The sequence below is a fragment of the Pieris rapae genome, chromosome 8 (assembly GCF_905147795.1).
Source record: "Pieris rapae chromosome 8, ilPieRapa1.1, whole genome shotgun sequence".
NCBI classification, from domain to species: domain Eukaryota; kingdom Metazoa; phylum Arthropoda; class Insecta; order Lepidoptera; family Pieridae; genus Pieris; species Pieris rapae.
Window position 1 is genome coordinate 1,321,234 of NC_059516.1, and position 21,943 is coordinate 1,343,176.

The following is a 21,943-nucleotide window of genomic DNA, read 5'->3' on the forward strand; positions in this document are numbered from 1 at the left end:
GTCGTGTCAAAATAATGTTGTTTATATTTATTTAAAGGCCACCGCAAGCTCGGTCGACGAAATGAATGTCAACAATTAAATAAAGTTTCTCACGGGTGGAAAAGTTTAGGAGGTGACAAAGAAAATGCTGTAAATAAATAATCCCAAAGGTATTAAGTAAACAAAAATTACATAGTAAATATAACAATGTTTAATAGTAATCATAACAAAGTATACAGTATTAACCAATCTTCATACAATAAAAATTAAATTAAAACAAATTTAAATAGTAGGAGTGTGTTTAACGCTGGCAGCATTTCCTGGATGTTTTGTGATACCTATTCGTTGAGTGTGGAAAACACCAGCTCAAGGGTCACCGGAACTGTCTACCAGACGCCTAAACCTTTAATGAGCCCCCGTGTACTAGAACCCCACGGCCCAATGTATGCCCAACTACAAAGGGAATAAAATTGAAGTTGACACTAGATTTTTTGATTTTCCAAGGAAGAAGAGACGACCTTTCATAGTATTCTCCTATTTACAATTTAATAGAGTTTTTTTACGTTTCAATTATTAAGTAGACATATATACTTTTTAACTATCAAAAAACCAAAGGAAGAAAAATAAGTATGACAATGGGTTCATGTTTCAATGGAAGAAAGGGTTTTATAAAATATGAAACCAAGACGAAGAACGCTGTATTGAATGATCAATTAAATTGACATCGAAAGATAGGTATTTGAATACCAAATGGCAAATACAAAATTGATATCAGTTATGAATGAATGTTTCTTTAATGAATTAAATTGTAATAAAAAAATTCTTAAACTAAAACAGCAATCCATCTCAGAATTCTCTGTAACAATAGTTCACAATACCCTTTGTATTGAAAACTGACAAAAAGCAAAGATCATTCAACGCAGAAACGTCATAACAAATAGGTTTCCCACGGGCGGCAAAAAACGCGGAACAAAGCCCGCTACAATAAAATCGATTAAGACGCCGGGCCATGACCTACACGGGCCGTAAGCCTTAAAAGGCTCACGCGGACCTTGACCATAGATTATTCAGATGCATCATTTTATCGTATATAAAAATATTTAATAAAAATTGAGTTTGACATTTCATATCCTCTTGTCATTACGAATTTCATACCAAACAATTATTGTAATAGGTCAATTTCTATCTATGTATTAATTTTTATAAATTAATTAACTATAATATTCTGAATACATCACTGAAATTAAATAAAAAGATAATGTCAATTTTGTATATTGGCGGGGATATATTTCTAACACACAAATATACAGTATTTTCTATATCTATTAACTTACACAGCACCTAATAATAATACTTAAAAATTGAATAAAACAAAGTTTAAAATTTTGTCCCTGTGATACCTCTGCTGGCGTTTGCATGCTGTATTGCGATAAAAATAAAAATACGTTTATTATGGAACATAAGATAGACAGGTATCACTTATTCCACCACGTTAAATTTGAACCTGTAGGCATTCCTACTCATCGGCAAAAAAGAAACAGGGTGTAGGTCGAGAGAAAAAACCAGCGTAAAAATACTAAATCGTTGAGCGAGGAGAGCACTCTGTGGTCAGCGGTTCTATCTACTGCCAACATAAATTTGGAATTAGCGCCTGTGTAATGGAACCTCAAGAGTCGCAAGAGTCTAAGTCCAAAGGGAACAAAAAAAAAGTTGGAACTTTTTAGTTCCTCACAGAAGCAATACATAATCAGTAATCACATATCATACATAATCTGTGGCAAAACTGAATCCCTCGCTACGTAAACGTTACATTTCGTGTTTGCGGTGCGTTGATTGGAAAGTGTTTGGATGGACTAAATTAGTTCCCGATACGAGTTCGGATATCGTTTTATTTAGATTAACTGCTCTGAGCTGTGTAATTGCTTTATATTTAACTAGCGAACCGATCAGTTTCGCACCAGTACTGCATATGGTTTTAGCTTTGTACGGAGGAATTAGTAAATTTATTCTTTCAATGCCTTCTGCTGCCTTTAGGAAATTCACCTTGTCTCCTGCTGATAGAAGATAAATCTTTGTTTTTTTTTATTAATTACTTATTACCAAAATAGAACCTGGTGTAATGATTGCAGCTCCTTACAAACATTGTGTAACACAAAGAACTTGGCGATTAAAAAGAGTGGAGACATTTGTTGCCAGTTCTTCTCTTCCGACGACCTTAATTTAGGAACTGGCAGTAAATGTAAAATTAGAAGCATTTAATATAAGTATACTTCTGTTTAGACATTCATAAGTGTACATTGTGTTACTTATATGAATAAATGATTTTATTTTTTTAAATTTATTATATTGAAGGTAAATAGATAATGACTTCTGTAACACATAGAAACAATTATAATACCTCAGTACCTGTCGAATTTAATCGTCAAATTGTCATTAAAATTCTTAATAAATGAGCGAAACAGCTGTAAAACTCGACTGTAGTTCGTGAGAATTTGTTTTGAACTTAGTCTAATGAGAATATAGCCACGGTTTAACTATGGCTACCTTAATATATAGGCATTCAAGCAGAGGGGTGTTATTTTGATCGCCTGACTAAACAATTGTTCTCAGAACACACAAATAGCGAGCCAACTTCGCAACTGAATCACTAAATGGTAGTGCAGAATACTTGGGCGAGAACAAAAGTCTATCAAATCTAAGAGCCGCTTATAAGTGTTGTTTGTGGTGTGAATTTGCAACTGCCGATAAGTGGGTTTTGTGGTAAACGGCATAGACTTTCCTAAAGGCGAACCTATCAACGCTACAACGGAATAGTTACATAATAGGAATAAACATTTGACTTTAGTCTCAATATTGCTAAGTGAAATTCTATTATATTATGAATCGACTTAGGGTCTTAGGAAACATCTTTCAGGCCGCTAGTTAAACGGCGCTGATTTGTTAAACGGCTAGGTTGTTAATTGAACGGCTAATTAAGCTAGTTGGCTGCGACATATACATAACACGCAAACTTTTCCAGCCAATTTATAAATACCACAAAACATGTTTAATTCCGGTAAACTTAAACGGAAGTTCAAACACTTCTGCGTGAAGAATACTATTTACCAGATTTACCAGTTTCTTGAATTAAACACATGATAACGGATATTTAATTAATTTAAATGAAGTTAATTGACTTGTGACACTTTCTTATTCGGTTGTTGGAATTATTGTTTGACATGAAGATTGAAGTAATTATTGTTATTACAAAAAAGGGCTTTTATATATACCCGCCTTAACTTAAATTTCAATTTTCTCTACAGTTACATAAAAGAGATCTAAATGTATGGAGGGGTGGTTTGACTGTAAGTAAGTGAGCTTAGATATTAGATGTTTCATTTCTGTAGTACACAATTTATTTTTTTATAAATTTTATGACCTGGTATCCTAGACATTTAAGTCATTGTAGTACACAAAGTATTGGTAAAACCACAGACACAGACAGTTTTAAAATGTAATAGTGTGTCAGTTATCTGTAGATTGGCGCCTAAATTAACACAACGTTTAACAGATTCCAAATTCAAAATATTTTTTTATTTATGGCGTGGCGGTCTTATGCCATATTGATGATTCTATTACTCGCTCATTTGTCTCTTTCTGTCAAATTGTATTTAGCCTATTATAGAAAGAGACCGAACACCAGCCAAACGACGAAAGCGAATTTGACAACCGATGCTTTTCAACTTAATTTAAAACATTTCAGTCTTTTTAATCCTTTTATCACTTATTTTTGTTGATGTTTTAGTGTAAATTTGCCTAAAAAGTTAAATCGTAGTGAAAGTTGGGCATTAGTTTTACAATCAAGTGACAAATTAACTCTAAAAATGAAAGTGCAATTTCGCTTTCGCATTCTCTTAGATTCGCAAATTTGTGTTACTATAGGGTTAAGGTCGTACGTTCAAAACCCATTCGGCGGTATTTTCTATAATATGTATCAGATTGTATGGTAATGGAAAATATCGTGAGGAAGCCGGCTTCCGAAAATATTTTTTTTAACATTAATGTCTCATAAGAATAATAAGTTTGAGCCAAGATTTTTTTAACTCAGTATTATATATGACGTACTTTAGCTTTTCTCTGTGGTCCTAAAAACTAACAGACACAGCGCACGCTTATAACAACTCTCACACACTCTTATAAATACGCACACATGCGCATTCACATATGCAGTCACGCATACATTCTTAGACGACTTGTGTTTGATTGGATGTAACACTAAGACTACTTTTTCCTAAAAAAATAATTTAAAAAGTAGTAATAAGAATAATGAAATCTAGTTATCACAAGACCAGGGCTTCTCTTTTCAAGTGATACGGCCGCCCATAGACACTGAATGTCAGACGGCTCGCGAGTGCGTTGTAGGCCTTTTAAGAATTGTGTTGAATTTTCTGTCATGAATGAATACTTACTATTTATATGAAATAAGATCTTCAAAATGTGCCACGTTCATATATTTAGTACACATGTCAAAAAGTGTCGTGAAGTGACGAAAATACTGCCGAAGATAACTCATTATACCGTCACATAAAAATATACCTTAATACCATCTAATACAGTTTATATTTCAGTAAAGCATTTGTAGTTTTGAGTGCCAAAGATGCTTCCTTCCCGTACATTCTGAGGACATATTTAGATGCGATAAAAATAGTAGTGGAAGTTGAAATTTTGTTCTAAAACTATTCGCAAACTTCTTATATACATTTTTTTCAAATTTCTAATAGGCCGACGACACACTCGCGAGCCCTTCGACATTGAGTGTCTTTGGACGGCGATATAACTAAACACAAAACAAAACTTATATTTTCCAATAGAGAATTTGAGTTTTTTTAATAAATATAACTGGGGGAAAAATCACCTGGTGTTATGTGATACCGTACTTCCAGAAGGCTCGCAAGTGTGTTGCCGACCTATTAAGAATTGGTACGCTCATTTTTTGAAGGAACCTATGTCGAATTTGTTTGGAAATACTTCAGTTGACAGTATGTATTAGGTTCTGTGTTCGGGTCATAATAATTTCATTCAAGAAAATGCCTATTAAAACAGTTATATTCTATGTTAAATTTTAATGTTAGGAGCAAACGAATCCGCCGTCGTAATAAGTGTTGAAAGCTTATAAATTTAAAAATCTAATATTAATAATAATATTACGTATATGACACCAAAATTACTTCGCGTTTTGATTAATTGTTTAAAGTAAAAACAATGATTATCTAAATGAAGTAATATTTATTAGAACCCATTTTGAAGTACTTAAAACGGACGTTCACTATCTTTTTGCAAATGTACTTTGCGGAGCACAGTATCAAAGGGATAATTTTAGCCTGAGTGCCGCTTAAAGGTTAACGAGTTTAATTATGTCATTCCTCAACGAAGTAATCCAGGTAAACATGAGTGGTAAAAAGCTTTGTGAACGTCAAAATTATCTATGGTAAAATTTCTATGTTAAGATTGATTAATGTATGATTAAATCGTCCATTGGGACAGAGAGCATCCTGCCTTGCACATCAGCCTCCTTGTAAAAAATAGATATGGATCATATAAAAGCTTGTTTCAGTTTATCAAACACACCGGAGGTTATAAAATTTCGTGTTTTTTTTATATTAATTACTTAATTTATGCTATTACCCAAACGAAACCACCTAGATGTTTAAAAAAAGTTTTATACTAAGCAATATAAATGCTGAAATATTTATTTTGTCAAAAAACGGGCATCCGAGAGTTTCGTTCTCGCCGCCTCATTATGGAAGTGTTCAAGATTTAACCGGAGCTAAGCTAACGATTTGATTAAAACCGCGTGGTTTAGAAGGCTGCCCAAGGAAAGTGCGCCGCAGTGACGTCGCAGCCGTCTAGCGGGCGAGCGTTCGCAGCGCACGTTACAAGAAGCGTAGCCTGACAACGAGCGCGTGACGTCACGTTCTGAAGATCTACCAACAAGAGCTAGAGACCTCTGGACAGGCAGTGGCATCACACTAAAGAATACACTTCCAATGGAGAATACAATTCCGAATGTATATATACATAACCGTTGAGAAAACTTTGTTAGCGCGTTTCAGAAATTTTAGTTTCATACAAAATGAAAATGTATTTTATAGTTATTTTATATTTTATAACTTATTTTATATTTTTGTTATACTGGTTTTTCATATTTTTTTTAGTAAAAAGTATAAATAATTATATTTATATAAATAATTAAGTGTGAAAGCGCCATCTAGTTTGTGATAAAGTAATACGTGTGTACAAGTAAAATTATGAAGTCAGACATTTTACTGGTCTTCAGTTTTTTTTTTGTTATTGTTTCAGTTTTATTTTACTATTGAAAATTTATTAAATGTTTAATATACAAATTCTACAAAAACTCTAATCAGTAATTTGGGTATTATTTTATTTCAGGTCTTCGAATAATGAAAGAAGTGAAAGCCCTGAGCCAGATGATAATGTGTCTCCAGAGCCTCCTGATCGACTACCGGGAAAGGTCCGCCAAGTGCATCCCGAGCAAAAAACTCAAATTCTCGCCTATGACTCCACGTACAGAAAGAGAAATAAACCAAAATCGCTGCCATTAGAAGATAATCAGATGTATAATCATTTAGCGAATTCCAACGTGGCCATGTCTCCCGTATACCCTTTGACTCCAAATATTTGCGTGGAAGGTGGAAAAATAGAATTCATAAAGTCGCCCCCTAGCGGCAGAAGCAGTTTGGCTCTGGGTTCTCCTCCGCAAACGCCTCTAGCGACGCGGCGCGGCTCTAAAGATAAACGTGACTTCCGCGCAGGCAGCGACGAACCGGAGAAGTTCGACGGTGATAAGGTAGGTGGCGCTGTAAACAATACTTTACATATAAATTCACATAATTTGTCCGTAAAATCCTGAAAAATATTTTTTGCCTAAGTGCACTTATATATTAAGCCAGTGACATCAAATACATCTTCCGAGTACGTTGTTATTCTTGTCTATTTTCTCTGGAACTTAAAGATAAAGCTGTATAGAGGGTCAGGTAATTGCTTGTATACTTACGACTAATGCGCATTTAGTCTCACCTAAATTGATTTCCTAAGCCATATTTATCTTTACCCGGGAGTTAAGATTCTGAAATAAGTTTCTGAGAGATTTGTCGAATGTATTTTGGATTTCTGATTCAATTACATAATGCACGCTTTGGATAAAGAAATAAACATTTTGTTGAGAAAATGTCACAAATAAAGATTGTATCTAGTATAGGATTGTATCTAATATTATGTACTGATGGATAGATAGAATTGTAAATATTTTTATCCTAATTTATTTGTTTTTTCAGAATATGAGCCCCGAATAAACAAATTTACAAGCACAAGATTAAATTCTGTACTTCTGAAAGATTTTAATATTGATTTAATATTAAGTATAATTTTAATATTGTAACCGAGTACTCAATTAATTACATATTAATTGATAAAATTATTAAATTATTAATTTTACAACATCATATTTCTTTTGACTACTGTAAAAATAAATAATTCATGTAACGTGAAGGATGAAAATTAAACTAATAGAAATAACTTATAGTTAAACCCAAATTTCCGTTTTACATCAACGTTTTATCTGCAATTTTGTGTCAGATTAAATTCTGTATGCACCAACCCATTTGCATTCATCTCTAGTTTTGGAAATTTGCATAAATGTCAACGTTACAGTAACTAATTTGAATCCTAAAAAATGTTTACGTGTTTACACAATTCTATTGTATGTTTAATTCGAATAAAATTATATTTCCTACTGGCGATGAATCTATCGTCAAAATAAAAAATAAAATACGTTTATTTTGGAATATAGGATCATAATGGTATCCCTAATACCAAGTTATTCGAGCAATTTCACATGACATATGACACAAATTCGAGCCTGTTGGCATCCCTACTCATCGGTAAAGAAGACAGAAGGTGTTGGCCGAGAGAAAAAGCCGGCGTAAAAAACTCCCGGTACTCTTTAAAAAAAAAAAGCTCACAACTTACTGATGGGACATACACGTTTTTGAGTCCATATAAATCTTTATCGCACTCATTTTCGGGACTTAGTTATTCTGGTTTCCTTTGTATTTTCCTTCAAGCTTAACGGAATAAAAATATTGATGTTCTGTCGCGATACGAATACACGATTGGGTAAAAATCTCTTGCTATTTGCTCACTGCTCGAGACAAATTTCCGTAAGTAATAAATTCGTCTTAAGAAACAAAAATCTTGTCTACTGCGCTCTTGGGCGGATCTAGCTCTGGCGCCACGAGGGGGTCACATAGGCGTGGTCAAGTCAAGAACTGATACGTTTGTCATCATGCAAAGTTATTATATTATATTAAATTAATTAAATATTGAAGATATGTAGTTACATAAAATCTGGATGGTGACAAAATATTGAAATAAAATCATTATGTTCATCTAAGTCCTGGAACCATCTGGAGGGGGGGAGTCATGGGGGTCATCGCCTTAAAAGTATATAATGAGCATGTTTCTAATGTGTTTACTAATAAACCTATAAAGCTAATTTGATACATTTTTAAACACACATTCTAGATAAGACTATTGACAGACAGCTATTATTTGATGTTTTCAGATAATTTTAATCCTCGCATTCAATGATAACGAAAGTAAAGAAAGGATAATATAAGTGGTTAACAGAGTTGAGACATAACCTAGGTGATTTATTTAAATATATTCTATTTGAGGAAAACTTATAAATATAAAAATCGTGGTAGGTGATCAAGCTCCTGCTACTGACACACGCTCTTGATTTCCACGCTGAAGCCATTTAAAGAGGAAAACTCATAGAAAATCTAATATTTTTAAATAATTTGTTTGTAACGAATAAACTCAAAACTATATTTACCTAGCGGACCCCACAAAATGATATTTCAAGCGATTAGGATATTCAAGAAAGTATGGAAGTCTCGACTGCCGCGCCATCTGTCTGGCTGATTTGTGAATCTAAACAAAAATCTAAGAAAAAACATTTAAATCAGTCCAGCCGTTTAAGTGGAGTTCAGTGGCATACACACGTACAGTAGAATTATATAAGCTATTCTATCTTAGGTGAAACTTCACACGGTGTGCGAGTTTGATTGAAATCGGTTTAGTAGTTTTGGAGTCCATAGCGGACAAACATGACGCGTAATGTATATTATATATTAGGGAAATATAGAACACTAAACGTCCAACCGCGAGCCGAGACAGACTTTAATAAAATTGCTCATTTTCCCGTTGTCAAAGTACGTGAGATTTTTTAAACGCTCCCAATTAATGGAATATACACCCATGAACGTTGATTGAAAATTAATGTATATATCGTAAGGATGGGGGGTAATGGGGGAGAACGGACTCAACATCTTTCCGGCCCCAACTGTCAACCTCACCTGCACGCGCGGACAACATATCATCCGCGGCGGTATTCCTATACCGTGGTCCCCCTGCTAGATAACGGACGAGGCAATGGCGACCGAACCTGCTATGAAGCACGAGTCTAGAGACCTTTACCATAAAATTCGTCTTATTACTAAAACTCTACCTGCTAAAACCTGGGCTATCGAAAACGACAAAAATGAAGTGGTAACAGAACTCGAACAAATCTCTGAAACGTGGAGGACCTATTGTCAATCATTGTTCCTGGATCCGCAGTCGCGACTGTCTATAAGCACAGAACCAGAGCCAGATAATTTGGAACCAGACATCCTTCTGTCCGAAGTAAGAGCTGCCATAAAACACCTGAAAAGCAAAAAAGCAACTGGTAGAGATGCAATTCCTATAGAGACAATTAAAGCCTTAGGAGAACGTGGCGACCAGATGTTTCATCTCATCTGCAATAAGGTGTGGCAGACAGGAGTTTGGCCTACGGAATGGACACACACCATATTTACACCCCTGCATAAGAAGGGCTCAACGAGGAAATGTAACAATTACCGCCTCATTGCTCTAATACCACACGCTAGCAAAATATTGCTGCATATCCTCAACGAGCGCTTGAAAACCTATCTCTCTGGGGAGATCGCTCCGGAACAAGCAGGTTTTGTCAGGGGAAAAGGCACTCGGGAACAAATCCTCATTTTACGCCAGATTATAGAGAAGTCAAGAGAATTTAACAAGCCCATATTCATTTGCTTTGTTGATTTCTCAAAAGCATTCGACTCAGTGAAATGGCCGGTGTTGTGGAAGACCCTGCTAGATATGGGCACACCGAAACATCTTGTGCACCTTTTAAGACGGCTCTATGAAGAAGGTACAGCTTCAGTTCGCACAGATGATGTTCTATCAGGTGATTTCCATCCCAGTGCCGGAGTACGCCAGGGGTGTATAATATCACCGCTCTTATTCAATGTGTACACAGAGCTAATAATGCGGATCACTTTGGAGGACTGGACAGACGGTGTAACAATTGGTGGATACAGGATTGCGAACTTGCGTTACGCGGATGATACGACTTTGTTTGCATCCAGTTCGCAATACTTGGAAGAGCTTTTGTTAAAGATGGAGCGAGTGAGTCGTGAATTTGGCCTCAGGATAAATCGTAGCAAAACCAAGGTGATGATTGTTGACCGTGCCGGAAATAATTCGCCTCAAGTGGCTCAAGTCGCGAAATGCAACGTGGTCCAATCGTACATTTATCTTGGGGCTCAGATTTCGAGCAATGGCGGCTGCATCGACGAGATCAAACGTCGGATGGGCATCACGAGAACGGCGATGGACAAGATGCAGAAAATATGGGGAAATAGAGATATAACAAAAGCCACGAAGACCAGGCTCGTGAAGGCACTCATATTCCCCATATTTCTGTACGCAGCCGAAACGTGGACCTTGCGAGATGTGGAAAGGCAGAAAATAGACGCTCTCGAAATGTGGTGCTGGAGAAGGATGCTTGGGGTATCGTGGACCGAGTTTCGTACAAACGTCTCGATACTTCAAGAACTCGGTGTTAAGCAGCGTCTATTTTCAACAGTACAATCTCGCATCCTTACATTCTTCGGTCACGTATCTCGGCGTGGCGATCAGTCCTTAGAACGCCTTGTCGTCCAGGGGAAGGTGGAAGGCGCTAGACCGCGCGGCAGGTCACCTACACGCTGGACTGATCAGATTAAGTCCGCCGTAGGAGAAACACTGAATCAGTGCAGCAGGATAACCTCCAATAGGCAGCGGTGGCGCAGCGTCGTGAAGCGCATCACATCTGCGCCTTCTACTTCTACTACATAGCGATCACGACCGCTCTGCCAAGAGCGAAACGAATGAGAAGAAGAATCGTAAGGATGCGTCCACATATAACAATATATTATTTCTAGTATATTAAACTACTGAGTTATGTTTGGCGCCCCGCTGTCGTTGGAGGTAGGTCTAAATAAATGACACTCATCATCTACTCAGCTTAGGCCGTTTTGGATAGTTTATATTTTTAAAACTAACATACAATTTGGGGTAGTGAGATTGCGATACTAACAAAACGGTTATTTGTCTTATTAAAGGTTCCTCAATCGTATTAGGTAAGCAGATTTGCTGCAATTCACCACACCCCCTCCCCTTCCCCTCTTGTCAGCAAAAGGAAACAAAGCTCTCAAAAATAACAGAACATAAACGTAAGTAACAATTTTTCATCAAATCAAAAATCAAGTAAATAATGACAGTTGACGTAATCACCAAATACAAAAGACCCCCTCCCCTCTGTAGTGCTTACGTAATACTTATATTATTTAAAATGTTTGTGACCTGATGGTTAAAAAACTAACCACATATTTTATTTCCTTAATTATTGTTAACGCGATAATAAATTCGTTACTTTGCACTGTTTTGAAGAATTGTGGAAATAAAGCCTTGGTAGAGAACTAACTAAAATATTTTATTATCGCTTGATATAATATATATAAACTGAATGTACGCTGGGAGACCTAGCTCTTGCGATATCACCGCCAGTTACCCCCCCTTTCCTATAATTACGTCAATTGTAAGTAACTGGACACCATTTCGTGTTGTAATATCATTTTTGTTTTATTTATATATTCACACTTCGTTGCAAAGAAACACAATTAATACAATACATATGTACAAATTACAAGTGATGCAACGGGCGGCCTTATCGCTATCAAGCAATCTCTTCCAGGCAACCCTAAAATATTGAATATGTTCTTAACTAATTTTTAGATAGGTCTAGGCAGAGTGGTTTCTAGACTAAGGCTGAAAGGTTTTTCCATTTTATGCTTAAAAACACCTTTGATAAGCCAATATACATTTCTTATTCTGTTTCATGGCCTCGAAGGACTAAAAATTACATGTCCTCCATTATAACCTTAAAATCAATACTAAAGTCACAATTTTATTATTCAACAGTCTAGACTAATATTTAGTGGCAAATGAGGTATTTAGTTATTTTTATTAAATTATTAGTATGCTAGTATAATATTATTAGTATAATAATAGTATAGGATATATATTTGGTTACTTGACGAACACTAACTAAAAAGTGTTCGGTTCAACTTTTATTTAAATATATGAAAAACTACTCGTACAAGATTGCCAATGTGAGGCACGCCTGAGAATTTATTAGCGAACACACTCAAAAGAGTTTCTATTGCCTCATCTTGAGTCACGGATCTGTGTCATTGTCAGTGTGCTGTCAGTTGTGAGTGCGCGGTATTTTAAAAAATATTTCGGCAATGAAAATTTGTGAAAATGAATCCAGCATCGTTTTTGGTGTGGAAAATTGAAGAGAACTGTTATACAATTTGGTTCGTGATTTTCGTTATGTTTGTGGCGATGGTGGTGTTTGAGAAAAAGGATGGTGAAAATTGTGGAAATTCGAAACGAAGCGAGTGCAATATCAGAACGAGATCGTTTCACGTGAATCCTAGTTTTGTCAGCGTTGGTTCTTGAATAAATTATAATGTAAAGTGCGTAGTTTTATTTTGTTTAAACACATTTTCTGTAGAATTCATTCATTCCTTATTTTTTTATTCATATTTCATTCTTTATGATGCAACAATATTTATACAAATATCTACTATTTCATATATTAAATTTAACAGGGAGCAAACGGGCAGGTTCATCTGATTTTAAATGATATTGCCACGCTGGTACGCTCATTTCTCTTCCATTTTCCAGCATCCAACATAAGTATGACAATTCGATAACGATACGTAGTATATATCGTCATTCACGGGTAAAGAAGACCCATACTTTGTATATGTTATTAGGAAGAGCAAATCAGTTCGCACTTTCAAAACGCATTTATAAGACATTAGGATTTTAGTTGTGGAAATTGAGTTAATGGTTCATTAAATTCTTGACCTCTAACTAATAGGCTTAGAACTTTGTACTGTCTACAGTATTGGCATTGAATATAAATATCGTCACCATTTATTACATAATTATATATTACGTAATACTGTTAAGTTGGAAATTAATAATAAATATTACAAAGTAGTAAGTATATTATTATTTCCGAACCAATTCGACTTGGGGTCCTTCAAGAAAAACAATCGCATCAATTCCAAAGGCCGGCAACGCATTCGTGATTTCCCAGCAACCCTATGGCATTGAGATTGTCCATGGGCGGCGGTATCACTTAAACTCAGGTGAGCCTACTCCTAGTAGCCCGATCCCCCTATCCCACAGTTCTCTAAAAAATTTTTTTTGTAACTTGATTTTCCACCCTTGGATTATTCAGAGAAAATCTAGCATTACGTTCAGAACCACTCCTATACTTAAATTGTTGTATAGTATTTAATACCGCCTTGAATACATGAACTATAAACACATTTATTTATTTATATGACACCAGACATTTACTATTCATTGTACTACAAATACATTTATTTATTAATATGACGTAAGACATTTTTATTATTATATTTAAACAATAAAAATAATAGCGTACGAAACACAATTCTTATATGCCATACATTGCCAAATTATTCATTTAGGAAGTATTGTTGGCATCCGAACGTCCGAGTTACTTCAATGCGGCAAGTGTTGGCATGAGGCCACCCTGACGAAACGTCTTTTCATGTCTTCTTTGAAAAATATATGGTAAAGATTACCAGATTATGGCACAGGACCGGGAGCGATGCAAGCTCTCCATTCGAAGCTGCGGTGCGGTGACGACAATCGTCGTGGTCATCTTGAATCGTAAATGATTTCTTAGATTAGCATATTATTTTATTTTGGACTGGACCTGCAGTTGGCATACTTAAGACATAACCAGTGTTTCCCAAGCTTATTTTTGCCATACTTCACCTTAGTCAAATCATTTAATCCAATTAGACCATCTAAAATGGCACTTTTGAAAGTTAAATAAAATATAAAGATATTTCTAGTTACCCGTCCAAAAAGGTAGTTTCTTAAATCGAATATTAAGAACAATGTTGAATAAAATATTTGTGTACAAATTATTATAAATGTCACAGTACAGAAATATAACTTATAAAATGCCCGCGTTATATGGGGAATACACTTGTTATACGAGAGACTGAAATCGCGTTATATGAAAAAGTGTTGTAAGAGTACCGTGTTATAACTTGCGTGTATAGTGTGAGGGTTTACTGTACAACAAATCAAATTGTGAAAATTGGTCAAGCCGTTCTTGAGGTATGTATTAATCCGCCCATGAACACTCTCAATGCCAGAGATGCGTTATTGGCCTTTTAAGATTAGTTACTTGTTGTTAGTACTTGTGTTATATTAAGATTGTGAATTCGATAAGATACTTCGCAATTGTATGTAATATAACACTTACGTTTTTACGAATGTTGTTAACATAATTTCACACTTCATAGTATTACTTACTAGTGTAGTGATAAGACAGCTGCATTAATCTTTGTTTAAGTGTTTGGTACTCTTAATGCAAAGTTAAATAAAAAACAAAAAGAGATATTCGTTGTGAACAATATTGAGTTAAATTGTTCAAATTTGCCACATTCCTCCCCTAAGCAATTATTCATACAATCGATATTGTAATCCACTGGCCTCAGAGTATGGGCATCTATTAAATGACAGTTATCTGTATGATTGATTGCGTATGCAAAAATTGCGATTGTGTTTTTGTGAAATGGTATCGGTTTTAGCTTTCAATGAATTTTAATTATTTTTTATTGGTTACGTATGCTCTGTTTGTTATTGCGACATCTATGACGCAAAAAAGGCAGTTAAATGTATAGAAATAATTATAATAATAGTCTACTTACTACAGATACTTTTATGTAAAATAAAAGTATCAAACATTTACATGTCTCTTTCTTTTTCTCTATCCCTCGGTAGCTGTGTTCTCTTTTTTAGCATAAGCCTACTCAATATCCGATCATCTGCATTCTTCTGAGATGTTTTTATTGCTTTATATGAAGATTATATTTATTATAAAACAATTCCTGTAAAATATGTCCCTATAAGTCAAATCGGTTTGAGCTAGAAATGTGTTAATTTTTCAAATGCAAAAATTAATCGGTGTACAACCGGGGTTGGAATTCCGAATGTATGACAGAGGATTGGAAATTCGCTTCATTTTTTAAATTCCAAACTAGTTATATTTCACGAAAATTCATGAAAATAGTGTAACATCGTACGCTCGATGCACATGACGGCTAACGCCATCTGTTGGCAAACTAATTAATTCACTTGCGCTCATCCTGGCGATGGGCCAACGTTGACAAACTTAGGTAGTTATAATAAAAAAATGAATATTTAAACATAGTATAGTAATTTTTAAGTCGTTAATCACAACAAGATAATTATTACAAAAATGTTAGAAGTTATACTTTTTTATAACGCATTATTTAATTAAATAAAGTGATATTTTAATTATCACAAAATAAAATACTAATAATAATAAAATAATAACTACTGCCTATAGTTAACTTCAGGGTGTCGGTTTTGTAACGGTGTGCGCGCGCTAATTAAAAAAAAAAATATACTTTGATCATTTTTCCCTAATGCGCCAAAAGAAAAAGAGCTGACTTCTGAAAAGAGCGTACCATATTAAAAGGCCAGCAACGCACTCGCGAGACTTCTGTCATTGATATTGTTCATGTATCACTTAACATCAAGCGACACTTATGCCCCTATGTTCTATAAAAAAAGGCTTTTCTTTGTTTGTTTGACATGTATCAACCATGCGGTTATAGCACATGTTAGCGCACAGACAGATTGTTTAATAGTTTTTATATACATACTACAGTTTATATAGTTTTTATAAACTAATACTCTAAATTCCTTAAACTAAATAAACCAAGCATGGTGGCAGGGAAAATAAAAATCCTCATATTAGGTTGATCACCAAGTCATTGTTCAGAACTGCGGCATACAAAGTAGCCATGACGAAAATATTTTAACAAAGTATAAAAAAGACAGGTTTGCGTAAGGAGAGATTGTTTAATACTAGTCATTATATGCTACATATAACTAATATTAACTAATACTTCAAGTTCCTCCAACTAATCATACAAAGTAAACTGTCATGGAGATTTGAAGAATCCTCATAATAGGTTGGATCAAATCCCCAAGTCATTGTACAGAACTGAACAAAATTAAAGTTGCAATGGCACGTAAGAAAAAAAATTGTTAAAAATACTTGTCTATATTTACGTGTCATGTTAGTAACAACATATTGTAGTGTAAAGAACCTTTGATTCCAATGATACGAAGTTATCCCTAGGCCCAATTTGGAAAATGGAAAAGTGAAATCTGCAAATGGATAAAAACTCTTTTGAAGTCCTTGATAATGCGTATTATGGTACGGCATTAGAAGATTAGTTTTCAGATCAAAGGCTCATTTACATTTCAGTCCATTTTTTCGTCAAGGCATGTGAGAAGTCAAGTTTTTATATAAGAACTACTATATAATAGAACTATAAACAAGACACTATTCACATAGACAGTCTTAGTAATAATACAACTACACTGTTTTGTAGCGTTCTTGTATATATATTATATTTTTCAATAAAAAGATACAATAGAAATATAAAGGGTTTTAAGAAAGTTTTTTTATTGATTAAAATATTGCCAACGCTTGGCACACTGTTACATCGCTAAAAAATCACTAAATACAATTTTTAATGTGACAGGCACTTATAGGCAGACATGACATACGCGAAGAGATCTAATATTAAACAAAACAAAACAATTATTTGACAAAACAAAAAAAAACACTAGTAAAAAAATATACTTATGAAACTAAACAAGTTTTAATGTGTGTACTGTATACTAACTAAAGTGTTTTTTTTACTTATCCTATATCTACCCATTAAATAATTAACACAAAATATATGTAATACGAAAAAAGTAATATACCTGTTTTCTGTTATCTAGTACCTAAATGAAACAACCGCAGTATAAAACTATTTACATATTAAGCTTTGGTCTCGCAGAACAAGATTGTAAAGCATTCGAAATCCTACAATAAAGAAACTTAAAATGCGCAAAAGCATGGCTATTTATTACGCCCGTACGGTGGATTAGAATAAGCGAAATACTTTATCTAGACTTTATGGCGTTGTAATAAAATATCATAGTTTAATGTGTATTTGTGTGGGAAAGATACACAACATTGTCATCTTTACATACATTGTGTTTTCCGTTTGAGATTTAAGATATTAAATATGTTTTTTACTTGCCTTTGTTAAAAATCGCTTGAAGAAAAAGGTTATAATTGAAATTTTATTAACAACCAGTAACCGTTCAGGAGAGGAATGGCGGGATTTGAAGGAGGCTTTTGCCACACAAGAGCACACAGATACCTAAAAGAAAATTTAAAGAGAATTAATGTATTTAAATGTATCTGAATTAAAAGACTTTTAATTTAGGTACCCTGGAAGACCACTGGAAGTTGTCTATACCTTGATGATTTTATAGACAAGAGAGATAAATAACCAGCACCCACCCTAGGCATAACTAATCGATATACTAGCCATTGAATGAAATAGTTATTTTTTTTTTTAATATTTGCGTAAGTTTATGAGTATCTGTATATTGTACGCTTAACAAATTTTTACGTTTTTTGTATTTAAAAGGGTGATTAATGTATGAATGATTATTTAAAGATATACAGTATATATTTTGCAGTTAAGTGAAAAGTTTTTTTTAAATTTATTTTTTTATAGAACAGGGGACAAACGGGCAGGAGGCTGACCTGATGTATATATTAAGTAATACCGCCAACCATGGACATTCTCAATCCCAGAGAGCACGCGAGTGCGTTGCCGGCCTTTCGAAAAAGTGGTAACCCATGCCAGAATTCTCGCAAGCGTTGCCGGGATTTTAATTTTTTATTGCCAAATCTTCTCTTCCATTCTACGCCGTTGATTTGAGATCTGGCAGTAAATGTAAAATTAGATTCATTTAATATTTGTTTTTTTTTTGACGTTCATAAGTATACATTATGTTACCTACATGAATAAATGAATTTTGACTTTGACTTTAATGATTTATATGTACTATAAGAAATATTTTCACTCCCAAAAAAGCTCGAATGACGAAGTTTACAATTCAATGTTTTAGTAGATGAAATTCTTATGAACATGAAGCAATACAGTACAGTACTGCTCACTTAATGATAATAGAAACAAGTGGCTATTTGATCCCGTATCCAGTCGGCTGCGCACTGACCTCTCTATGAATACTCAACTGTTAGTACAATGAGACGCTCTTTGTATGTTTACAGAGTAATGGGATGATAACAGAGGCTCCTAGTTATTTGCAAAGACCAACACAATGGTATTCGGTCGGTAGCTACCAGCAACAATATGTTTTACTATTGTTTATTAACAAAATACAAATTAACTTTTTATATATTATTACTTAATAGTGCAGTGTTCATTGAACTTGGAAAGTATGTATTTTTGACTGATTTTTGAGTTTTTAAGAGTTTTAAATTATACATTCTAGGGTAAAAACGTTGTAGAATTATTATAATTAATTGAATTTTATATTAATTTAGTCACCTAGTAATATTTTAGAAACTAAGTCCTAATTATTGTATGGGAAATAATGAAGTTTCTTATTATCTGTTGATATATTATCTGTTGACTGAAATAAGTTTCATTTTTGTTGAAGTGAAACTTCTTTAGAATCGTTGTGATTTCAAACCGGATGCAACGAAAAAGCGACAGTAAAAAGAGACAGAAACATTATTCATATGATTTAACGTGGGAGAAAATGAGATAGATAAACTTCTTTCGAATCGTCGTGATTTCAAACCGGATGCAGCGGTAAAGAGAGACAGAAACATCAATTCATCATATGATTTAACGTGGGAGAAAATGAGATAGCAGGCATTATACAGCCTCTCTTTACTGCCGCTTTTTCATTTGATCGAATTTCAAACTTTCGACGTTTTAGTTTTTCCCAAATTAAAAATTTATATTAAACTTATAAATTAAAATTTATCATTAAAATATACTGTTTTAAAAGAACACACACATTTAGATAATGGAAAATGATTAATTTATATATGATTAATAATAAAAAAAATGTTTTTGAAGGTTTCACTTCTACCATGTGTGAATTGCACATATGTTTTTTTTTTTTTAATGTCTTCAAATCTTTTTATATATTATCCAAACACTGTACAGGATAATTAACAAAAATACTGTTGGAAAATACAGAAATATATATTTTTTTAACTATGTGAACCAGCTGCGCACTGAAGTATTTCCGAACCAATTCGACTGAGGGTCCTTGAAGAAAAAACCGTAACAATTCTTAAAAAGCCAGCAACGCACTTGTGAGCCCTCTGGCAAGGTGTGTGTCCACGAACGGCGGTATCACTTGATCTTCAGATGAGCCTCCTGCCCCCTGCCACTTAAGAAAAACTTCTGTTCTTTATTACGCTGCGCACAATCGATTAGTCACTTGATAATATTAAAATCAATCAGCCTCTATTGTCCAGCTACTCTGTACTCCATTCAAAGACTGCCATTCTCAGTTTTGATTTCAATCGCGACATTTCATACATTGTTAGAGAAAAGTGCACAGTGTAGTGAAAATGGTTTAGTGTTTATCTTGTGACAATGTTTATTAGATCTAAATCTGGATATGACGATCGAGGTGGAAATTATTTTAAGGTAATATAAACATATTTACATATTAAATGATGTCCCCCATACAATATACTTGCGACCTGCTAGTTCTTTACGTATCTTTTATTTGCCTGTGGTAGCATACATGGACATATGGAACATTTTGCTATGCTACCATAGAAACTGTTCGCTTATTCAGAATAAAAATTTAAGTACTAAACAAAACTATTTTATATTATTTATATACATTTTCCTCTCCATAAAAACCTTCATCAGATTTGTTTAAATTAAAAAAACACTTCATTCAATCATAGTTTTGCATATGTTTATCGTATGTATAAATATTTGTAACCAGTTGCTAAACAACGGATGAACGAATATATATATGCTGAATATCGAAGGAAAATAACGAAAATATTTTATAACATCATTTCAACTTACTGTAACATTTTTTATCCTGCTCTTTATGAGGTTTAAGTTTCAATTTATACGTAGTTTTGGTTATTATTATTTTTTAATTTGTGGCAGCATTGTTTAATGTTTTCTTTATTGTGTGTAGAATTGGTGATGTCACACTTTCTTGTATAATTATACCTTTTTAGAACTAATAAATAAAGAAGTAAATTATGACTTTAATTAACTTCACAATTTTGATTATGTTGTCTCTTTGGGTTGGATTTTTAAAAATATTTTGTAATCTAATATAGCTATTTACGTATAATAGTTAAAATCTATAGTTTATTATTACTATATAGTACAAAATTAAGAGGCTTTTTTATTTTTCATTAACATAAATTAATAGCCTATTAGCCAGAGACGAAAAAGCAAAGTGTGAAAGAATTTGACACTGGCTCAGATTAAGAATATACTAAAACATAATACCATCATTTTTTTAATATAACTATATAAAAGTATGTCATTTAGAGTCAAAAATTAAATACCAAAACGAAGCAAGTCCTGTAGAAAAATATAAAAATCTAAATTCTAATAAAATATTCTAGTGAAATATTCACCTTACAATATATATTCCGTTTACACATGCACCTAACATCTACTGAGGTCATTTGTCAGTCGCAGGTGTGTGGTTGGCTTTAACAAATGTCCCTCCATCAACTCTGTCTGTACTGCATGTTGTTTACGATTTTTTGTTGACAATTTGCTTAGCTTAGTATTCTGGAAACACCACCTATATACTGAAGAATGTTGCTCAAATAAGCTTTTTTAAAAGAAATCCATATCCATATTAAAAGAAAACACTTTGACAAAGCCAAAACAGATTACATTGATAAATAAACTATATGAAACAGATAATATAAGTCAATGAACTGTTTTTATAGGTGAAATAAAACCATAATCAAACATTTAACAATCTTCAAATTTAAGATAAAACTAAATTGTTACTAGCGATAAATTTTCATATTTTGTGTCATAGTTAGCTAAAACCCGAAACATTGTCAAATTTTCAGATAGTGTTCGCACAAGGAAAGAGGGAGGAATTCTTAGAGAAATTATCGACAGAAAATAGAGGATATCTATCGCTTTAGAATAGCGTGCTAAAATAAGTCTTGCTAACTCCGTAGACATTACAATGAGTCTAAATTAATATATTTGCACGAATCTGCATATCTATCGAAATACTGTTATAGTTTAAAACTTCACAACCTTTTTTATATATTTTCTACTGCTTATATTGCATACTCCACACTTCTGACATAAACAATTGATTATTAAATTGACAGTTTCCGAAACTTTGAGATTTTGAAGTAACATTGACACCGATTATTTTCTCATCAACTTGTCCGGAAGCAGATAAATACCAATGCATCAGAAAGTTAAAATTTGTATTTTATTTATTCATTTTATTCCAAATTTAATTTCCATTTTCATTTCCAAATATCTGCGTTTAGTTACCAAAT

At 33.6% G+C, this 21,943-nt stretch overlaps 1 protein-coding gene across 3 annotated transcripts in view; it reads left to right on the top strand.

The window, feature by feature from the left end:
* Positions 1-21,943, top strand: part of LOC110996645 — a 298,070-nt gene that overhangs the window by 79,624 nt on the left and 196,503 nt on the right. For all 3 annotated transcript variants that reach the window (XM_045629336.1, XM_045629335.1, XM_045629337.1), the window contains exon 2: positions 6,409-6,826. In XM_045629336.1, coding sequence (XP_045485292.1) covers positions 6,409-6,826 — 418 coding nt within the window. The remainder of the gene's footprint in view (positions 1-6,408; positions 6,827-21,943) is intronic.